The sequence below is a fragment of the Sorex fumeus genome, unplaced genomic scaffold, assembly GCF_029834395.1.
Source record: "Sorex fumeus unplaced genomic scaffold, SorFum_2.1 ptg000026l, whole genome shotgun sequence".
Lineage (NCBI taxonomy): Eukaryota > Metazoa > Chordata > Mammalia > Eulipotyphla > Soricidae > Sorex > Sorex fumeus.
The window spans coordinates 11718524-11737406 of NW_026606083.1; the positions used below are offsets into that span (position 1 = coordinate 11718524).

Here is an 18883-nt window from a genome sequence, read left to right on the forward strand (position 1 = left end):
AGCAAGGAGAGCTGGGAAAGGAAGCCCACAGTGGGGGCGAAACAGGAACGCGCGACTCAGAGAGAAACGGCCATTTCAGTCTCTTCCGCTCCCTGATCCTGATGTTCACGGAAGCTATTTGGCCAAGAGCAGAGACTCACAGAGCCCATTTTTTGGAGGGGAGAAAAGTGTCATTTGGAAAAACAACTGCAGTTTCAATGACAGGAATTTATCCCATAGAAAAATCCGAACCAACGCAGAACGATGCCTGTGGCAGCACCATTCAGTATTGGAACGCTGGGAACAGTCCAAGCATTTATCAATAGAGCATTAGGGAAATGAATTCCCATCAGTGTAATGAAATGATGGCCTATCGTTACCTATCGGCAAAGCGCGGAGCAGACCGGGGGTGTTTAGAAGTCTGTGCAAGATAAACGGTGAGTCCCCGACAGATGAGGGCACGATTATCTCACCCAGTCCTGGGTAACGAGGCCGAAACATCTGTCCTCACTGCAGGTGTGTGCACGTGTGCGTGTACACACACACATACACACACACGCACACACACACACACCACACGCTAGACCCTCTGGGGTACAGAACAGACATTGACGTCATTGTTCTCTTCTTTCTACACACACACACACACACACACACACACACACACACACGCTCACGCATGCACTTTGCACACTCCCTACTGGTCATCGTGGGAGTGTGACCAGGACAGCAGCTTTTACTTCCACTTTAGACCTTGCTGGTGACCTTAAGCTGGGTTTGGAATGGGTTCGTGACCCTCCTTGGTAGCCAAAAACAGTCCAGGATTCGATGCCATTTTCTCCCTGGGCACTGCAAAGCCGGCCGTGTGAGCAGAGCAGGCTCATGGATGTTTGGGGCGTCAAAACCCCTTCTGCAATGCTGTCCAGGAATGTGGACGGCGTGGCCAGAGGAAAGTCAAGAAAGGTGGAGTGGGGCGTGGAGGCTTTTGCCAGTGCCGGGGTACATGCCTGAAATGACTTTCTCGGGAAGCTCCTTCCACTTACCAGCAGTGCCCGTTTTCCTTCAGGGCCGTTTTCATGGAGGCATCATGCTTTACGGGTGGTCGCATGCTTGCTGCTCTGTTGGCCCACCCCTCCTTCACTCTCCTCCTTCCCCCAGGGCACCCCGTTCACCCCCCAGCCTGCACCCAGGAGCATCCAAGCCTCTGTGGACAGCGTCTCCCTGTGTCCCAGGCCCTCTGGCATGCACTCGGCCTCTGTTTAATGCCGGTAACAGCCTCTGATAGCAGCCAAATGGTTTACCCAGGAAAATGGACATTGGGTAGCTCAAGATTTCACTCTCCAGCAGGCAGTGAGCGTTGCCAGGCTCGCAAACGTCTCCTTAGCGCCATCACCAAGCTACGGGGCTTGTGGGTATCCAGGGAGCTATTGTGACAGGTGCTGGGTGCTGTCCGAGTCACATGACTGTCCAGTGATGTGAATGCATGTGCTGGGGGGAATGACCCCCACTGAACCCCATTTTTTTGGGGGGGGACACGCAATGATGCTCAGGGGTTACTCCTGGCGGGGCTTGGGAGAACATACGGGGAATCAAACCCAGGTCAGCAACAGGCAAGGCAAGAGAGATACCCCACTTTACTATCGCTCCAGTCTCCATACTCCTTTATTGGATTTGACTTGGCTAAGAACAGGCACAGAGGCTTCCTTTCGCCTTGGGTCCGTGGCTCGTGAGAGGCCTGTTTGTTTTACCTCAGTCAGCCAAAGTTTTAAAATTGAGAGAGGCAGGAGGAAAGATTTGTGATCGGGATTCTGTGAAACATTGAGCTAACATCTTCCAAGGCACCCTGAGGAGAGACAGAGCCAGACTGTAGATTGAGCCACTTCCAAATCCCTGCAGAAGGATAACCAAGTTCCCGCCTGCATCCCACGACACAGAAAACACTCAAGATCTCCAGATCTCCAGAAAAAGACGTTTCTTTTCAGTAGGACTTGAAATGCTGATCTTCAGCTAACTGTACAGAAAACGACCCGCAAATCTGCCTCCTCCCAAGAGGGAATTTACTTTTTTTGGGGGGGGGGAGTCACACCCGGTGATGCACAGGGGTTACTCCTGGCTCATGCACTCAGGAATTACTCCTGGCGGTGTTCAAGGGACCATATGGGGTGCTGGAAATCGAACCCGGGTCAGCCGCGTGCAAGGCAAACGCCCTACCTGTTGTGCTCTCGCTCCAGCCCCGTCCAAGAGGGAATTTACAGAGAGCTACACCCTGGATAGTCCCAGGCTGGATGAAGCCCTGGTTCTAAAACATTCCCCAGTCATTCAACATTTAAAAACATTCCAAGTTAAATACATCTACACGCCATCGCACGGTTGCATCCCCGATGTAAGTGATACTAATGACGGTGCAAAATGGATCACATTTGCCTCCCCTGGACCTTGAGGAACTGGAACGCTTGGTCCAAGGCATGTGGACAGCAGTAAGTCCCCCTCAAGTGAGATTAAGGGCTGGAGGCGAGGTGGTGAGAGCCTCAATGGGTGATTTCATGATTTGTGACCACTGTCAGGGATAGAAATGCATTTTCATGATTACCTAAATATCCTCCCTCCCTCCTCCCCTCCCTCCCTCCCTCCCTCCCTCCCTCCCTCCTTCCTTCCCTCCCTCTGTCTCTCTTACACATATACAGACATCCCATGAACATAACCGAGTTTCATGAATTAATCCTTCCTACATGCAATGCATATAAACCTTCGTTCCCTTCCTTCCTCCCTCTCTTCCTTCAATGCCTTCCTCCTCTTTCCTTCCTTTCTTCCTTATTCCCTCCCTCCCTTCCGTCCCTCCATCCCTCCCTCCCTCCCTCCTTCCTTCCTTCCTTCTTCCCTCCCTCCCTTCTGTCCCTCCATCCCTCCCTCCTTCCCTCCTCCCTCCCTCCCTCCCTCCCTCCCTTCCGTCCCTCCATCCCTCCCTCCCTCCCTCCCTCCTTCCTTCCTTCCTTCTTCCCTCCCTCCCTTCCGTCCCTCCATCCCTCCCCCCCTCCCTCCTCCCTCCCTCCCTCCCTCCCTCCCTCCCTCCCTCCCTCCCTCCTTCCTTCCTTCTTTCCTTCCTTCCTCTCTCTTCCACACTTGGCCATGCTCAGGGATGACTCCTGGTTCTGTGCTCAGGGCTGACTCCCTGTGAGGCTCAGGGGACCATGTGTGGTGCCGGATATTGGACCTGGGTTGGCCGTGTGCAAGGCAAGTGCTGTTCTCCCTCTAGCACCCTGCTAGGCCTCGCAGGTACTTCTCACCTGTTCATTCCTGTCACTGCTACTGTTATTGTGGTAGCTAATGTTGATCTCATGGCCACGGTGTGAAGCCCTATTTTGTTCAGGACTCTCCGGACACTGCCCTGGAATGCTCCCTTGTCCTGACTGCTCCAGAGTGCTCCATTCCACTGCCCATGAGAAACCTCACCCAGCAATTCAGAAGGGACCCAAAACCATGCCCAGGGGCTGGCGAGAGTTCAGGGGTGAAGGCACAGGCCTTGCATGTAGCTGGCCCTGATGTGGTACCTGCGACCCATGGTCAGAGCCTGCGCCTCACCCAGAAACTCTTTTTTTTTTAAATTTTTTTATTAGTGAAACACCATGAGGTACAGTTATAGACTTACAATTTTTTGTGCTTGGGTTTCAGTTATACAATGATCAAGTGCCCATCCCTCCACCAGCACCCATCCCTCCACCAGCACCCATCCCTCCCACCCCCCATCCCCCCATCCCACCCTCCCTCTGTGGCAGGGCATTCCCCATTGTTCTCTCTCTCTTCTTTTGAGTCCTGTGTTTTGCAAGAGAGACACTGAGTGGCAGTAATGTTTGGTCTATAGTCTACTTTCAGCATGCTTCTCCCACCCTGGGAGGATCCTCACAACACCCTTTATTTGGTGCTCTCTTCTCTATCTGAGCTTCCTTTTCCCCTAGCACGTGTGGCTGGCCTCCAAGTCATGGAGCAAAGTTCCTGGTACTAATCTCAGCCACTCCTTCACCCAGAAACTCTTAAGAATCCCTGGGAGGGATCTCTGGACCCCCTGAGCACTGCTTGGGGCCCCACCCCACTCCCAAGACAAACATGTCCAAAGTATGTTTTGCGATGACCATCCCTAAGCTGACCATCCCTAAGCCTTAGTACACAGCACCAAGCAGCTGGTCCTACCCACCTGGAAACGTGGATCTCATCTCTCCCCGCCCTTACTCAGCCAGTTCCTCTGGGCCCTGTTGGTGACAACTTCTGCATGACTAAGGACTCACCCATGTCCTTCCCCCAGCCCCAGGACGCCCTGCTCGCCCAAAGTTAGTCTCCCCCACCTGCACCCGCCCCAGACCCCGAGGGGCCCCATGGGGGCAGGGCAGAGGGGCCGCCTCCACCTGGGGTGCTGGGTGTGGGCAGTTCTCAGTGGTGGCGGTGCTGGGGGATGCCGAGGACGGGATGTCTGGGACCGACCCAAGCCGGCTGCACGCAAGGCGAAGGCCTTCCCCGCTGCACTGTGCTCCGACCCCTAGAAGGTTGCTTTTTTTTTTTTTCATTAGTGAGACATCATGAGGTACAGTTGTAGACTTACAAATTTTTGTGCTTGGGTTTCAATTATACAATGATCAAATACCCATCCCTCCACCAGTGCCCATTTCCCACCACCATGGATCCCAGTATCCCTCCCACCTCCCATCCCCCCCTCCCACCCTGCCTCTGTGGCAGGGCATTCCCTTTTGTTCTCTCTCTCTCTCTCTTTTTTTTTTCTTTTTGGGTCACACCTGGTGATGCTCAGGGGTTACTCCTGGCTCTGCACTCAGGAATTACTCCTGGCGGTGCTTAGGGGACCATATGGGATGCTGGGATTCGAACCTGGGTTGGCCGCGTGCAAGGCAAACGCCCTATCGGCTGTGCTATCGCTCCAGCCCCTGTTCTCTCTCTCTTATTGGGTGTTGTGGTTTGCAAAGAGGCAATGGGTGACAATCATGTTTGGTCTATAGTCTACTTTCAGCATGCTTCTCCCATCCTGGAAGGATCCTCCCAACATCCTTTATTTGGTGTTTCCTTCTCTATCTGAGCTCCCTTAACTTAGTGGGGTTTTATTGGAGGGGGGGCTCCATGGGACGGGGGGGGGGAGGTCCTTCCAGTTACTCTCACCCTCCAGGCAGGATGGTGCCACACTAAGCACTGTTGGGCCCAGTGGTCCTGGGGACCATCAGGACCATGCTCGGTGTGGGGGCCTCCAGGGTTACACCCAGCAGTGAGGAAGGGGGCCATGCAGTGCTGGGCCTCCAACTCTGGCCCGAGCTCATGCAGGCAAGCGTCCTGCACCTGGGCTCTCTCTCAGCCCTGGCCGGGCGGGTCCTCAAGGCCTTGGCTTCATACTGACCAAATGGAAATGAGCACTTGGAAAGCCTCACCCAGGACAGCCGGGGGCACACGCAGGCCTGTTGGTTGAGAGGAGGGTCGCTGTTAGCGGGTGGCCCTAGACCCCCCCCTCCCCCCACAGATCTGACATCCAGGCCACTCTCCTCAGGCAGCACAAGACCTCGGCAGTGGCCAGGGCCCCCTGGAGGACCCAGTTACACGTCCCACAGAACCCCGGGACCGGGGTCTGGGGGGGGGGCACTCAGGGCCAGCCACGGCTGACCCAGCACCGGGAAGCAGCAGCAGGAGCCTGGCCCAGTGCTCGCCACTCTTGCCCTCCATCGTATTTCATGCCGTGCTTATTAAGGTGCCGATTAAAGTCTTGGTAGTAATTGAAAAAATTATATATGTGCAATGAGGATGAGTTAATGGGGACAGAAATGCCTTTGCTTCTGCTTCTCCTGACTTTATTCTTTTTACTTTTAAGTTGTACCTTCACCTTGCATTTCTGGTGGGGATCTTTGCGTTTTATAGGTAGGTGTTAAGTCAGACTTGAGATATAATTCCATTAGCCACCCAGGCAACTTCATAGGCTATTATGTTGCATCAACTTTTTCTGTAAAAATAAATTGTTAAGGATATTATTCCTGGAACAGAATAAATTCTTGGAATTACTGAGTAACTTATGTACCGCACCACTGTTCCAAGAACACATTACTTATTTTATCATGACAAAGTAAAGTTATTAATCTTCTGGCTTCCATTTCAACAATGAGAAATGCAGAGAGAGGCACAGACACCTGCATTAGATTTTAGTTCAACTTTATATCATCCATAAACATCTCTGTTTTGGACACCTCGTCCAAACAAATGCTCGGTATACACCTCCGGGCGGCATTCGGTTTTATGAAATGATAAAAGTTCCTTGCTGTTAATTACAGAGACAAATGTCTCATCACACATTTGGTTACCAGAGAGCATAATTAGTTTTTGCCATTAACCTTTCAGATAAAAAAAAAAATCTGATTTCCAAGTTGGGAAAAAAAAATCATTGTAAGGACTTGGAATTCAAACAACAACACAGTATATTTGTGCTCATGGGGGGGGGGCGGGGGATGCAATGCTAAGAAAATACTTTTATGGCTTCTGATTTACAAGGACACGGCTTGTCTGGAATTATTGAAAGAAAATATGTCTCGAGCTTCGTAATGATTCTCGAGTGCCGAGGCAGGCACGGAGCAAACTGGCTTTTGTCTAGGAAGCAGGTGCCCGCCTGGCCCGATGGAATGTGCCCCCTGACTCCTCTTTTCTCAGAGCACTGTTGGGGCTTCTAGCCTGTTACCTTCCCCCTCCCTGTCCCCAGGCAGGGCAGGGTATACAGGCCCTGGTTGCACCAATTAGGTTTCCTGCCCGACTCAAACGGCCTCTGGTGCTCTGGGGGGGGGGGGGGGGGGCTGTCTGGTGGCCACAGTGAGCAGAAGGGACTGACCAGAGACTGTTTTGATTCGGATGTTGCAGCTTTAAAAAGCATCCACGCTGTGGGGTGGTGGGTGGAGACCCCCAGGACACTGGCACAAAACAACCGCCTCCACTCGGCCGACAGCCCTTGTGTGGCCAGCCGATGCCCAGGAGGCGGTGCCCTTTGAGGGGGTTGTACTGGGGGATGGGGGGACTTGTTCCTTCCCCCCATCATCACCCTGCCGCAGGGTGATGATGACAGGGAAGGGAAAGACGTACCCTGTCTATCTGGGCTCGGCCGACACTCGGGGCAGGACAGAGCAGGCAGGGGCCAGCAGGATCACCATGTTCTAGGGGGCCCCAAGCAGAGTTCGAGGACCTGGGGGTGGAGGTGGAAACACAGGACAGGCACATCCTGTCTCAGAGCGAAACTTTAAGTGGGGGGTGCTCGCCATTTCCTGCGGGGATGAGCCCTGAGGAAGCAGGAGGGGGTGGGCATCACCTCAGAGTGGAGGAACCTATGGCTGGTTCCTCTCTGTAGTGGCCCCTTGGAGCTGACATGTGTCTCTCTGTAGTGGCCCCTTGGAGCTGATCTGTCTCTCTGTAGTGGCCCCTTGGAGCTGATCTGTCTCTCTGTAGTGGACCCTTGGAGCTGACCGTGTCTCTCGCCCCCAGCTCCCACGGCTGTCTGTGATGTGACTGGCATCCCGGGGGGGGGGGGACACGTGGAGGTGGGCTATGGGGAGCCGAGAGCCCCAAAGCAGAGAGAGATGCGCCTGAGGGGGTTGAGGAGGGAGATGCAGGGGGCTGAGGAGGGAGAGTGGACAGGGAAAATCCCAGAAGAAGGCCTGCAGGAAGCAGCATCAGCTCGTCACCTTTTGGGAGCAGAAAAGATGCAGCGCGGGTGGAAGTATGGGACCTCCCCTCCCTCCTGCCCAGACTGGGAGGCGGCATACAGCAACTGTGGGGGGTCAGAGAGACAGACAGAGGATGTTGGGCGGGGAAGCCCTGGAAGGAGCCAGGGAGCTGAGGAGAGGTGGGAATCCATGCAAGGCCGGTCAGTCCTGACCTCAGAGCAACGGGGAAGCTGTCTGCATGGGCCCAGGTTCCCTGTGGCACCCCTGGGATAAACAGGGGCAGGGTCCACACCTGCCCCACCCCTTCCCCACGCTTTCGATGTCAGGTGAAGAAGTCCCTCCCAAATCTCTGATTTAGGAGACTAGTAGATTTGCAGTTGCCCCATCCCCTCCGTCTATTTTTAACTTTGAGATGCAAACACACTGTTCCCAAATCCTTATCTCTTAGAGGGCCGGATTGTTTCCTTTCCAGGAGAGAAAAATCCATATTCCCATGGGAACCAGAGCAGCTAACTTGTCACGACATCCCCTGCGTGTCTGGCCTTCCTTCGTGGAAGTTTGCTCTTTATGGTCCAGTGATGATCAGTGCAGGGAAAGCCGCGGGCTGCAGTGGACGTTTCCCTGTGTGTGTGTGGGGAGGGGGGGGCTCTGTGGGGAGCAGGGGGGTGGCTCCTTCCCGCCTGCTGGCTGAGGTCCCAAATAGTTCGGTGAGCGGGCTTTCTCATCCCGGTTTAACGGTTCCACCTTGCCAGTTGTCTCACCAAGCTTCCTGTCCCACTTTGCTTGCTTCTTGGTCCCAGGAAAAGGGTCCCACCTTGCTTCCTGTGGAACCTGAAGCAACTGTGCCAGCCAGTTGAGACACTTGTCTGTAGGACCATGCACACCTCTGGGGAATCGAACCAGTGCTAGAGAGGATTTATTGTGGGTGCTGTTGTCTGTGATGCTCAGGGCTTACTCCTGGCTCTGCCCTCACGGTTCCCTCCTGGCAGTGGCCGGGTCTGCCAAGGCAAGCGCCCTCCCTTCTGGCCTGTGGCTCCAACCCGTTACTGCGAATCTGGGAACCAGCCGAGATTCTCTTCACTTTCAGTTTTGTTTTTCAACCTGTACCTGCGGCTTTCAGGAAGATTTCCAGGGCTGGAGCGATAGTACAACGGCTACGGCATATATATGCCTGTACGTGGCCAACCTGGGTTCAATCCCCCCGCGTCTCAAATGGTTCCCCACGTGCCACCAGGATCGGTGAACCCAGGAGTAAATCCTGAGCACTGCTGGGCGTGGCCCCCATCAAAATAAGTGGTAGGTCCAGAAACGCCCCGTTTCTATGCCAGTTTAGTGTCTTACAGGAGCGCTGGCCGTGAAGGGAGCCTGTTTCAGGCTGACTCATGGAGAAGGCGTAAACCCATCCCATCCCGGCCCCCCTCAGCAGCACCCAGGTGGCCATGTGCTGAGAACGTGCGTTCCACGGTGCTGGTGCTTAGGGAGCCACCACACACCAGGAGGACGTGGAGGCAGGAGTCACTGGTCAGGGTTCGGGCCGGACAGGGGCAGCCTGTAGGGATTTACAGGAGATGGCACAGGCCCCGTGCTTGCCCTATATGTGCAAGGACCCGAGTTTGATCCCCAGCCACGTGGCATGAGGGCTTCCGTGGCCGTGCAGCAGTTACGAGGCCGGCCTCACACACAGCTGACCCGGGTTCAATTCCTGGCGCTGAATACTGTCCGTCCCAGCCTTGCCACCGCTCAGCAGCCTCCAAACCACCAGCTAACACACAAGGGAAAGGCCATTCTGACTCAGGAGAAGGCTCCGGAAGGAGAACAGCACCTCTTGCTTCGAGACAGTGCCTGGAAACACGGGGTTTCTTCCGTGCACTGTGTACGAGGGCTCTGTTCTCTGCAAAGAGCAGGGAGAGGAGCCAGGCCCCTGCCCCTGAGCTTCCTGGCTGTTACCCGACTTCTCTTGACACTGCCCACAGGCCTCGGACTCTCAGGACAAACTAAGTTTGAATCATGCTTGAAAATTCAACATCAAATAAACCCCCCCCAGCACAGAAGGAAGTGCAGTGGGGTCCCCGGAAGTGAATGAGAGCTGCCAGGGACTGCAGTGAGCTAAGGGGGAAGGGGAGGAGCAGCTGGGGGACGGGGCGCCCCGCAGAGGGAGCTGGGGTCTGAGACCAGGCAGGGTCCCTGAAGGGCAGCAGGGGCTGTGTCTAGTCATGGGTCCTGCAGGGTGACTGGGCACTGACTGGGAGCCCTTCCTTCTCCACCCAGACATAAGAGACAGGAGGGTGGGATGGAGACGGGGTGGGGTGGCACTGAGGGTTCGCTTCCTCGGCCGGTTCTAGAAGGCAAGAGAAGGCAGTGACGGCCCAGGGGCCAGGCCAGCTTGTTCCCACAGATGGGTGTGGAGGGGCAAGTACAGATGCCTGCGTTTAACACATGGGTCAGTGACAAATGTCCTGTACCCTGGGCGAGTGCCCCTCCCCTTGGGATCCAGCTTCGCGTCTACCCACATCCTCCTGCCCTGAGGTGAGGTGACATGGTGGAAACTCAGCACAGCGGGGACAGCACCCCCATAGGCCCAATGACAGAAGGACAAGGTTTGTCTGCAGCCTGGAAACACATTTTCTTTAAGGGGGGTGAGGGTGGGATGCCTAGCAGAGGTCAGGGGGGGCCTAGGGGCCATGTCCGGTGACATTTGACCAACCAGGTCTGACAGTCTGGGCCCACTACTTCAGGCTGTGCGGGGGGTCTGCAGGGCTGTACCCGGAAAGCAGTGCTCTGACCACTGAGCTCCCTCCCTGGCTCCAAACACATGTCTGTGTCCATGTGCATGCAGAGATGCTCCCTCAGCCCCAGCTTTGCTGGCAACTGTTCCAGAAGCCACTTTCCGACCTTCGTGTGCCCAAGGAAGCTTCTAGATCATGTGATGGGGAGGGCACCCTGAGAGGCGGCCCAGGCCCCAGAGGACGGGATGCCGAGGCGACAGTGCTGAGAGAAGAGCATGGTATGCTGGGCCTCCCACCCCCTCCAGCATCCTTACATGGCCCACTTGTTGCACAGACCAGGGGAGGGTCCCCCAAGGGGTGCGCCCAGACAAAGCACTGTCTGTGGCCACAATGCATCCTGGTTCTCCTCAACTCCTCACCCAGGAAGTGGAACGATCATCACTTCCTGGGCCTGGGAAGACAAGCCCCACTGCGCGTCTCACCCTGACTCCATCCCTGGCCCTGCCTGTGACTAAGCCCCTCGGGCACCCCCCCAGACTACCAAGGGAGCTGGAGGGATGATGCGGGCTGTTGGGGCCGACCCAGATGGATCCCCAGCACCATATAGTCCCCGGGGCACCTCCAGGAGTGACCCCTGAGCACTGCCAGGCATGGACCCCAAAACCAAATGACAATGATGCTTGGCAGGCAAGACACCCATTTTTTATTATAGCACTGGGCAAAGGAGTGGGGGCGCTCTGCGGAACAGCCCCACGCAAACCAAGGCCCTCAGCCGAACCCTCCATCTGAGACCAGCGTCGGTTTAGAGGCTGCTCCTCCCACTGTGAGCGCCCACTGGGGCAGCCTGATCCCAGCTGCCTCTCAGGGAGGGCCTGAGGGGACTTCTCTCCTTCAGCTGGATGAGAGCCATGAGTACTGTGTCATCTTTGGGGTGACCCTAGGAACCCCTATGGGGCACTTTTGATCAGGAAAGTTCCAAGAAAGAGACCCCAAACTCCAGAGAGCTCAGCCCTGCTCTCTGGGACCCCCGGAGACCTGCCTTCACCTCCCCCAAATGCGGAGATGGAAGTTCCCAGTGAGCCCCGAGAACAGGGCATGGCCAGTCTCCAGAGCTCAGAGAAGATGTGCAGGGACAAATGAACAGGCTAAAGCCCTGGGAGAAAAAATGAGGTGCTGGGGAGAAGACAGGAGCAGATGCCTGCTTAGCACACAGCTAGCCTGGGACCATCCCTGGCACTCCAGAGGGTCCCCTGGGGCTCACCACCAGTGATCCCTGAGCACAGAGCCAGGAATAAGCCCTGAGCCCCCACATCCAAAGCCAAAACACCTATAAAATAGATGCCTCACATAAGATAGGAAAAAGTGTAACAGAAAAAGAGAAACATACTATAGGAGAAGTGTAACAGTAAAAAAGAAACATACTATAGGAGAAAGGGTAACAGTAAAAAAGATACTTAGTAAACACCCTCCTACTGTTTTGATACTAAAAGTATCAAGGAAAATCCTGCGGGAGTAGTTGGTCAGGCAGGGAGGATGGTCCTTGCACTCATCAGGTTCCAGGCATAAGTTCTGTGGATAGGACACTTGGGAGCCGGTACCCAGCACCCCCTGTGTACTAATGGAGAGATTAGAAAGACACCACGAGCAGACACGTGTAAGCGCTTTCGGATGCCAAAAGGCACCCCCCAGGATACACTGCTCCCCCATCCCCAGGGCACCCCCCAGAAGATACACTACTCCCTCAGGGCACCCCCAAGCCACCCCCCCCAGAGGACACACTGCTCCCCCATCCCCCTGAACCCCTACTCTCCCTGAAAGGACGCAGGGCTCCCCAGGCCCCAGCACGCCACCACCTCCACCTGGAATTCCCCCCACCCCTGCCCCCAGGTCCCTCGGTCCAGATCTCTGGTGCAGGGGAAGCTGACCCCCCCCCCCCCCCCCCGTCCTGCCATCACATGAGCCTGCACAGAGCTGCCCAGGGGTCACAGTGACAGACACTTGCTGGAAGATTCACTCAGTGGCCCGGTGAGAGGCGAGGGGAGCCTCTGGGGCCCTGGGACATCTGAGCGCGCCAACGCCCAGGAGCACAGCGCTGCTTTTTATTGGAGTCTTATCGCCGCAAGTCAATGTCCACAGGGCCGCGGGCTCTCTTCTGACTATTTAAAAAGGACATGTCTGAGGTGGGTGAGTCACTCCAGCCGCACTGGCCGGGCCACTTGTGCCTCTGGGCCTCCCACTGCTCGCCAGGGGGAGAATCCAGAACACCAGATCTGATAAGAGCACTTCTGCTGAAGTCGGTCACACTCCTTCCCGCCCAAGACATGAACTCTGACCTTGCAGACATGAACTCTGACCTTGCAGATGAACTCTGACCTTACAGGTACCCCTCACCTCCCACCCCGAACACCCCATACCCAGCGCTGGGGCAGCGCTCCCAGCCTTTTGCTAATGACCCACCATACTCAGTACGACGGGGCAAGGACAGACTCGGACCCAGGACAGATATGAGTTAAGCCCACATTTCTAGGAGAGCACTAGCAGCGCCAAGTGGCCGAGCAGACACGTCACCACACACAAGGTCCTTCAGCACCCCCGCCACGGTTCCCAAACACTCTCTGGGGGCTGGACACAGCCTCTGCTCCGGCACTTGCTTCTGGAAAGATGGTCCCAGGACAGACGGATCTTTGGGAGCCACAGAATGAGCCGAAGCCTGAGAGACGCCCAGTCTCCCTGCCCGCTCCACCCTCAGCTCCCTTGGACCCACCCAACATCCTCCATCCCCTGCAGAAAGGGGAGAGGCTGCTTGGGGGACAAGGGCAGAATCAAGGATGTCATCTTCGGTTTGTTTTTGTGAAAAAAAAATGACAAATGTATTTTCTACTTAAGCACAAATTCTTCGTGGCAAATGACTAAAGGAGCAGGACAATGGAGACGCAGAATTCGCACTCAGCAGGTCTAAGCACCGAAAAGCCAGGATCTGTCTCAAGGGTGAGGGCGAAGGTCCGTTGCGTCTCCTCAGTTGTCACTTGGGGCCCAATCTTTACCTTCTGGCTTTCAGCTCTCTAAACAGGAAGCCGAGGCCAGGACCGACCAGCGCCAGGTGTGGGACCCACTCCCTGGATGCCAATGGCCATCTGGATGGCTCTTCCCACCCACCTGCCAGGGTACAGTGTCCGACTTCTCAGTCTGTGCGCCCCTCCTTTCTCCTGAGAGCAAAGGAGCGCGTCGTGGGGCACAGTGGGGGGGGGGTGCCCCTGTACTGACTTTCCCCCGGCTGTAAGCTGTGACACTATGCACACTGGGCTCAACAGCAACCCTGCGGCCATTCCTAAGCTCCAGGAAACACCCCTAGATGTGACAACTATAGCCTTTGTTTATTAGCTGGGGGGTGTAAGGGGGTCAGAGAGGCTGCAGGAGAACACTTGGTCAACCGGGCTGGAACACCAGGTCCAAAGCTTTGGTCTTGCTTTAGCCCAGGGCTAGAAGTGCTGGGAAGCCAGCATGTCACCCCAGCAGTGCCTGGGACCCTCGGGGCCACACCCTGCAGTGACAGGGGGGCGGGGGGGGAGCGTGTGAGGCTAGAGACCAAGTTCAGGACCTCACACATGCCAGGCACGGAACTTGCTTTTCATGAGTCTTCCTGATTGTGCAGCACCCAGCGCTTTCTTCCCCTGCCACCTCCCCCCCTCCCCCCCACTCCTCCAGGGGTCCACCAGGTGTGAGGTCGGGCAAGGCTGAACACCAGCCCCACCAACTAGCTTGGCCTGATCCTAAAGGGTTCTATTGGGATTCGTGGTCTGCAAATACCAAATAGCATGGGGTGTTTCGTGTGTGTGTGTGTGTGTGTGTGTGTGATGGGGGGTACACCAGTCCCTGCCCCCCAAACAGTGGCCTGTCCTTGGCCACATACTCATCTCCACCAGGCCAAGGGAATTACCGAGGCAGCCTCTGCCTCGAGCTCCATGAGGGCCCTGCACGGCTGCTCCCTCGGAGCCCGGACGCCGGTGGCCCTGACCACAAAGCCAGGAGAGCAGGAGCTGCACAGAGAACGCATCCTGGCAAGGGGTGCTCCGGCGGACCCATCAGACTTTTCCTTCCGCTTTTTGACTGTCGACTTAATTTAATTTTGTCATGGCAGGATTAGCAACCAGGCCACAGAGGTGAAGGGACATTATAATAAGACAGCACATTAATCCTCTATCCCACCCAAGGCAGAAGCAAAACCAAACAAATAGCGGCTTCCTGGAAATTGAATTTCTGTTATCCAGATGTCAAAGATGTAATACCCCAATTACACAAACTATTGCCAGTGAAGCATGCCAGGGAATATGCGATGTAAATGGGGTGAGCGCAAGGGACGGAGCTGCCGAGTCAGCACCAGGCGCGGGAGGGAGTGATAATTAGCACTGTGCGTAGACACTAATAAACATTTATGTCTGAAATTACAACTTTTAGCAATGTTAATAAGGGATATATTGGCAATCTGTAAAATAAAAGGTCTTGAGAAGAATGTCAGACTTGAAGCAATGGCAGACCATTGCCCCTGCTGGCACCCCGCCTCCCACACACCCGCAATTGCAAATGGCCACACTGTTTGGCTGAGAGATTAATTGACATAGGAACCTACCTATAAAAATGGGTTGTGTCTCTTTGGCCTGCCCATTAACATCGTTGCTGAATTCTGAGATCTTATATACCTCATGGTGATAATCTAGATGAGAAAACAACCAAAAATTAGAATTCTAATGACCTGCAAAATAAGAATAAGCAACAAGGGCTAGAATTGCCTTATGAGCATGAACAGTCTGTATTTTAATTTGCAAATAAAATGCTAACAAACTTGATTAATCACAGATTTTGCAGTCAAATAGGAATCCCTGAAACTCTGCTTACTCTGAGGAAGTACAACAAACTTGAAATATGACTTTGATTTTAGAAAACAGCTTCACTTGATCCTACAGTTTTCATAGTAAATCTGACCACAGATGCCAATCACTAGGTTCCCTGCCTTTCAGATGATGACTATGTTTATAAGAAAGAGAAATCCTCACCCAATCTCGGGGCAGGAGAGGATCCCAAATTCCCTCCCCCACCCCCCACACACAACCCACTTTCATAAGTGTAAAAGCAACAGCACTCTTATCAGACGCTATTTTCTTAGTTTGCACAGACAAACGGTGGCCTTTTCAAGCACCTTACAGGCAAGCACATGGAAATGGAAAAAAATATGGACTTGCTATTTCAAAAACAATATAATTTGGATAAAAAAGCAAGAGGCTCACGGTTCACACAAGTAAAATTTATTCATTGAGCCAGTGCATTTAAACACGCAAACCTTTACTTTCTAAAAACTGCAACCGCAGAGAGGAGAATCGGGAACAATTTAAATTAAAAGAGTATTTTAATTAGGAAAAGAGAGAAAAGCCTGCTACATCAGTCAAACTTTGAAGTACAATCTTTTCCCGAGTTTCTCGGTCAAGATGATTTCGTTGAAAAGTGCCTATTTCTACAGAACAGACTCTCTTAGGTTTCTTTCACCACAGTTCCAGTTTGCTTGGGCTTTAGACTTCCCAGGACAAGGTCTCTCAAAATGTTTTCACTTTTTAAGATAGTGTGTTAAGTTCCCTGAGGTCCTCCCAGAGGAAACAGCCTGCAATCCTGAGCTGGAGTCAGACAGACCGGGCAGACCAGTCGCATATGGGAAGATGTAGAGAGTACGAGCGACCGGAGAACCCACATTGCTGGAAGAAAAACAGAATTCACATGGCAAACAGGAAGGGCCCAATACTGTAAAGACGAGAAAACTACGCCAGCCTTTTCATTCAACAGTACCACCAGGGGCAACAGCTATGAATGCGCAGATCTTCCAAATGTCTATTATCAAACTCTCCTCAGAGCCGCTCTGAGGCCCTGCTGCAGACTTTGCAACTGTTTCCATCAGCCAGTCCCACTTCTCCAGGTGGTTCCAACCCTTGCCTGGCTCTGCTCACATGCCAGGGGCTGGCCCCAACCACTAGGAAAAGCCACCGGCCTCTTTGCTGTGGTTGTGAGCTCGAGTTCCTTCAGTAGAGACTAAACCCTGTGGCTCCTAGTCCTTGGGTGGAAGTGTTAGGGTTCCACCGAGGTTGGGGGGGGGTCCCCCGCACCTGCTTCCACCAAGACACGTGCATACACGCGTATTCGGGGAGACATATTCTGAAATCTGCTCCGAGCTTGAGAGTTTTTTTTTCCCCCAAAGTCAGAATGCTGGGGTAATAGGGGCACAGTACCCACCAGAACAGTGCCAAAGAGCCGTGCAACTTTCTACACCCTCACAAAACCACCCTGGCCCAAGCCTCGGGCATGCACCTGTTAAATCTTCAGGAACTGACTGTTGGTTTTCATCCCCCGTATTTTTTTTTTTAATTTCTAATGCCACTTATCTGCGGGAGAGGCGATCTACTCTAAAGCCTCTTTGCCCACCCCAATCACGTAGCCAGAGAAAAGAAGAGGCTGGATGTCAACAATTCTCATTTGGGCCCGGCACCTAATGAGCTGCTTTCTCCTTCCCAGCAGAGCCAGCCCCCGGCGTTTCGCCGGCTCCTTGGGGGAGAGGAAGCGGGGGGCGCGTGCCAAGCCCCCCTCCAAGCCGCGATCGGGGCTCACGGCCTGCGGGAAAGGCGGGCCCCCCAGCCCGGGCACCCGGGGCGGACGAGCCGGAGCGGCCGCGGGGGCTCCCCAAGTGTCATTGTTTACGTTCGCCGCCACCCCGCGTCCCCCCCGCACAACTTTGCCGGCCGCCGCGCGGGTGCGGCCGCCCCCCGCCCTGCACCCAGCGGCGGGAGGGGACTTTGGGGGGGGTCCCGGGCGGGCGCCGCCCCGGCGCAGGGTGCCCTTACCTCGGCTCACCACTTTGAAGCTCTGGGATTTCCGGCTGCGTTTCCTCTCCGAGAACTCCATGGTGGCGGCGGGCGCGGCGGGCGCGGGCGCGGCGGGAGCGGCGGGAGCGGCAGCGGCGGGCGCGGGGCCCGGGCGCGGCGGGCGCGGGGCCGGCAGCGGCGGGAGCGGCGGGAGCAGCAGCGGGAGCGTCGGGAGCGTCGGGAGCGGCTGCGGGAGCGGCAGCGGGAACGGCGGGAGCGGTGGGCGCGGGGCGCGGGGCCCGGGAGCGGCTGGAGAAGCGTCGGGAACGGCCAGCGCGGGGCCCGGGAGCGGCGGGAGCGGCGGGCGCGGGGCCCGGGAGCGGCGGGAGCGTCGGGAACGGCCGGCGCGGGGCCCGGGAGCGGCGGGAGCGGCTGGAGCGGCGGCGGGCGCGGGGCTCGGGGCCCGGGAGCGGCGGGAGCGGCGGGAGCGGCGGGCGCGGGGCCCGGGAGCGGCGGGACCAGCGGCGGGAACGGCCGGCGCGGGGCCCAGGAGAAGCGTCAGGCTCGTGTCACCCGGGCCCGGGAGCGGCGGCGGCGGCGGCTCGCGGGGCTCGGCGGGAGGCGCCTTCCCGGGACAAGTTGCGCCCCCGCGTCGCGGCGGCCCGGGCCCCTCGGCGCGCGCCCCCCGACCCCGCGGCGCCGCCCAAGCCCAACTTTCCGGGGGGAGCGGGCGAGTTGGGGGCGGGGAGCCCCGCGCGGGCCTGGGCGCTGCTCGGGACGCGGCGGCGGCGAGCGCGGCCCCGGGGACGCGGCGGGCGGGGTGCGAGCCGGGTCGGGGCGCTGACCGCCCCCGGGGAGGAGGGGCGTCGCGGAGGAGGCGGCGCCGCCGGGACCCCGGGGCCACCTGCTGGCCGAGCGCGACCGCCGCCGCCGCGCGCGCCCCGAGGAGCCGCCGGAGGCCTCGGCCCTCCCGCTGACCCGGGCACCGCGGGCACCGCCGCCTCCCGGGCCCCTCCGGGTCGCTGCGTGCAGACGGCGCGGGGACCGGGGACCCAATCCGGGGGCCGGACGGGGTGCGGTGGGGGGAGGCGGGCGCCAGACTCGGGTTCTAGGCAAGTTTTCGGGGGCCCCGCCCCCAAACTTCCCCGTGCGTGCTTTGCACGGAGGGGATGAAGAGGTCTTAGAGCGTGCAGGGGGAAGGCCTGGGAGTTCCGTCCCCCAGTGCCCGGACGGACGGACCCCAGAGGGAACTTGCAGAGTTGAAGAAGGGAGGGGTGTGTGCACAGCTGCCCCTGCTGACGTAGGGAGGAAAAGGCCCAGCAGGTGCCAGGGGGACCCCGGATGTGGACAGGACTCTGCTGCGGCGGGGTCCATAGCATCCTCTTCTGGGGCGCTCGATTCACCACCCCGCACCCCATCTTTAGGGCGGGAGGGGAGGGCTGTGTCCACCGCCTGGGGAATGACAGCCCCGAGCCAGCAGGAAGCATGTGAGAGCCGCTTCCAAACTGATCGTGGCCAACAGCCCATCAGGCACGTACGTGGCCAGCTCCCGGGAGCCCCGAGGGGTGAAGAGGAGAAAGGAGAGTCTGAGGGAGGGCACGAGGAGAGAGTTGCGCCATGAGAAGTCAGAGGCAATTTCACAGCTACCTTTATGGCA

General features: G+C 56.6%; 1 protein-coding gene across 1 annotated transcript in view; it reads right to left on the reverse strand.

Annotated features, from left to right (window-relative positions):
- The window catches only part of BEND7 (BEN domain containing 7), an 86152-nt gene extending 68806 nt beyond the window's left edge, over positions 1-17346 (reverse strand). Inside the window, exons 1-2 of the mRNA XM_056114649.1 lie at positions 17266-17346; positions 15015-15098 (exon numbers count right to left, since the gene is read on the reverse strand). Coding sequence (XP_055970624.1) covers positions 15015-15098; positions 17266-17326 — 145 coding nt within the window. The 5' untranslated portion in view covers positions 17327-17346. The remainder of the gene's footprint in view (positions 1-15014; positions 15099-17265) is intronic.
- Between the last annotated feature and the right edge of the window lie 1537 nt (positions 17347-18883).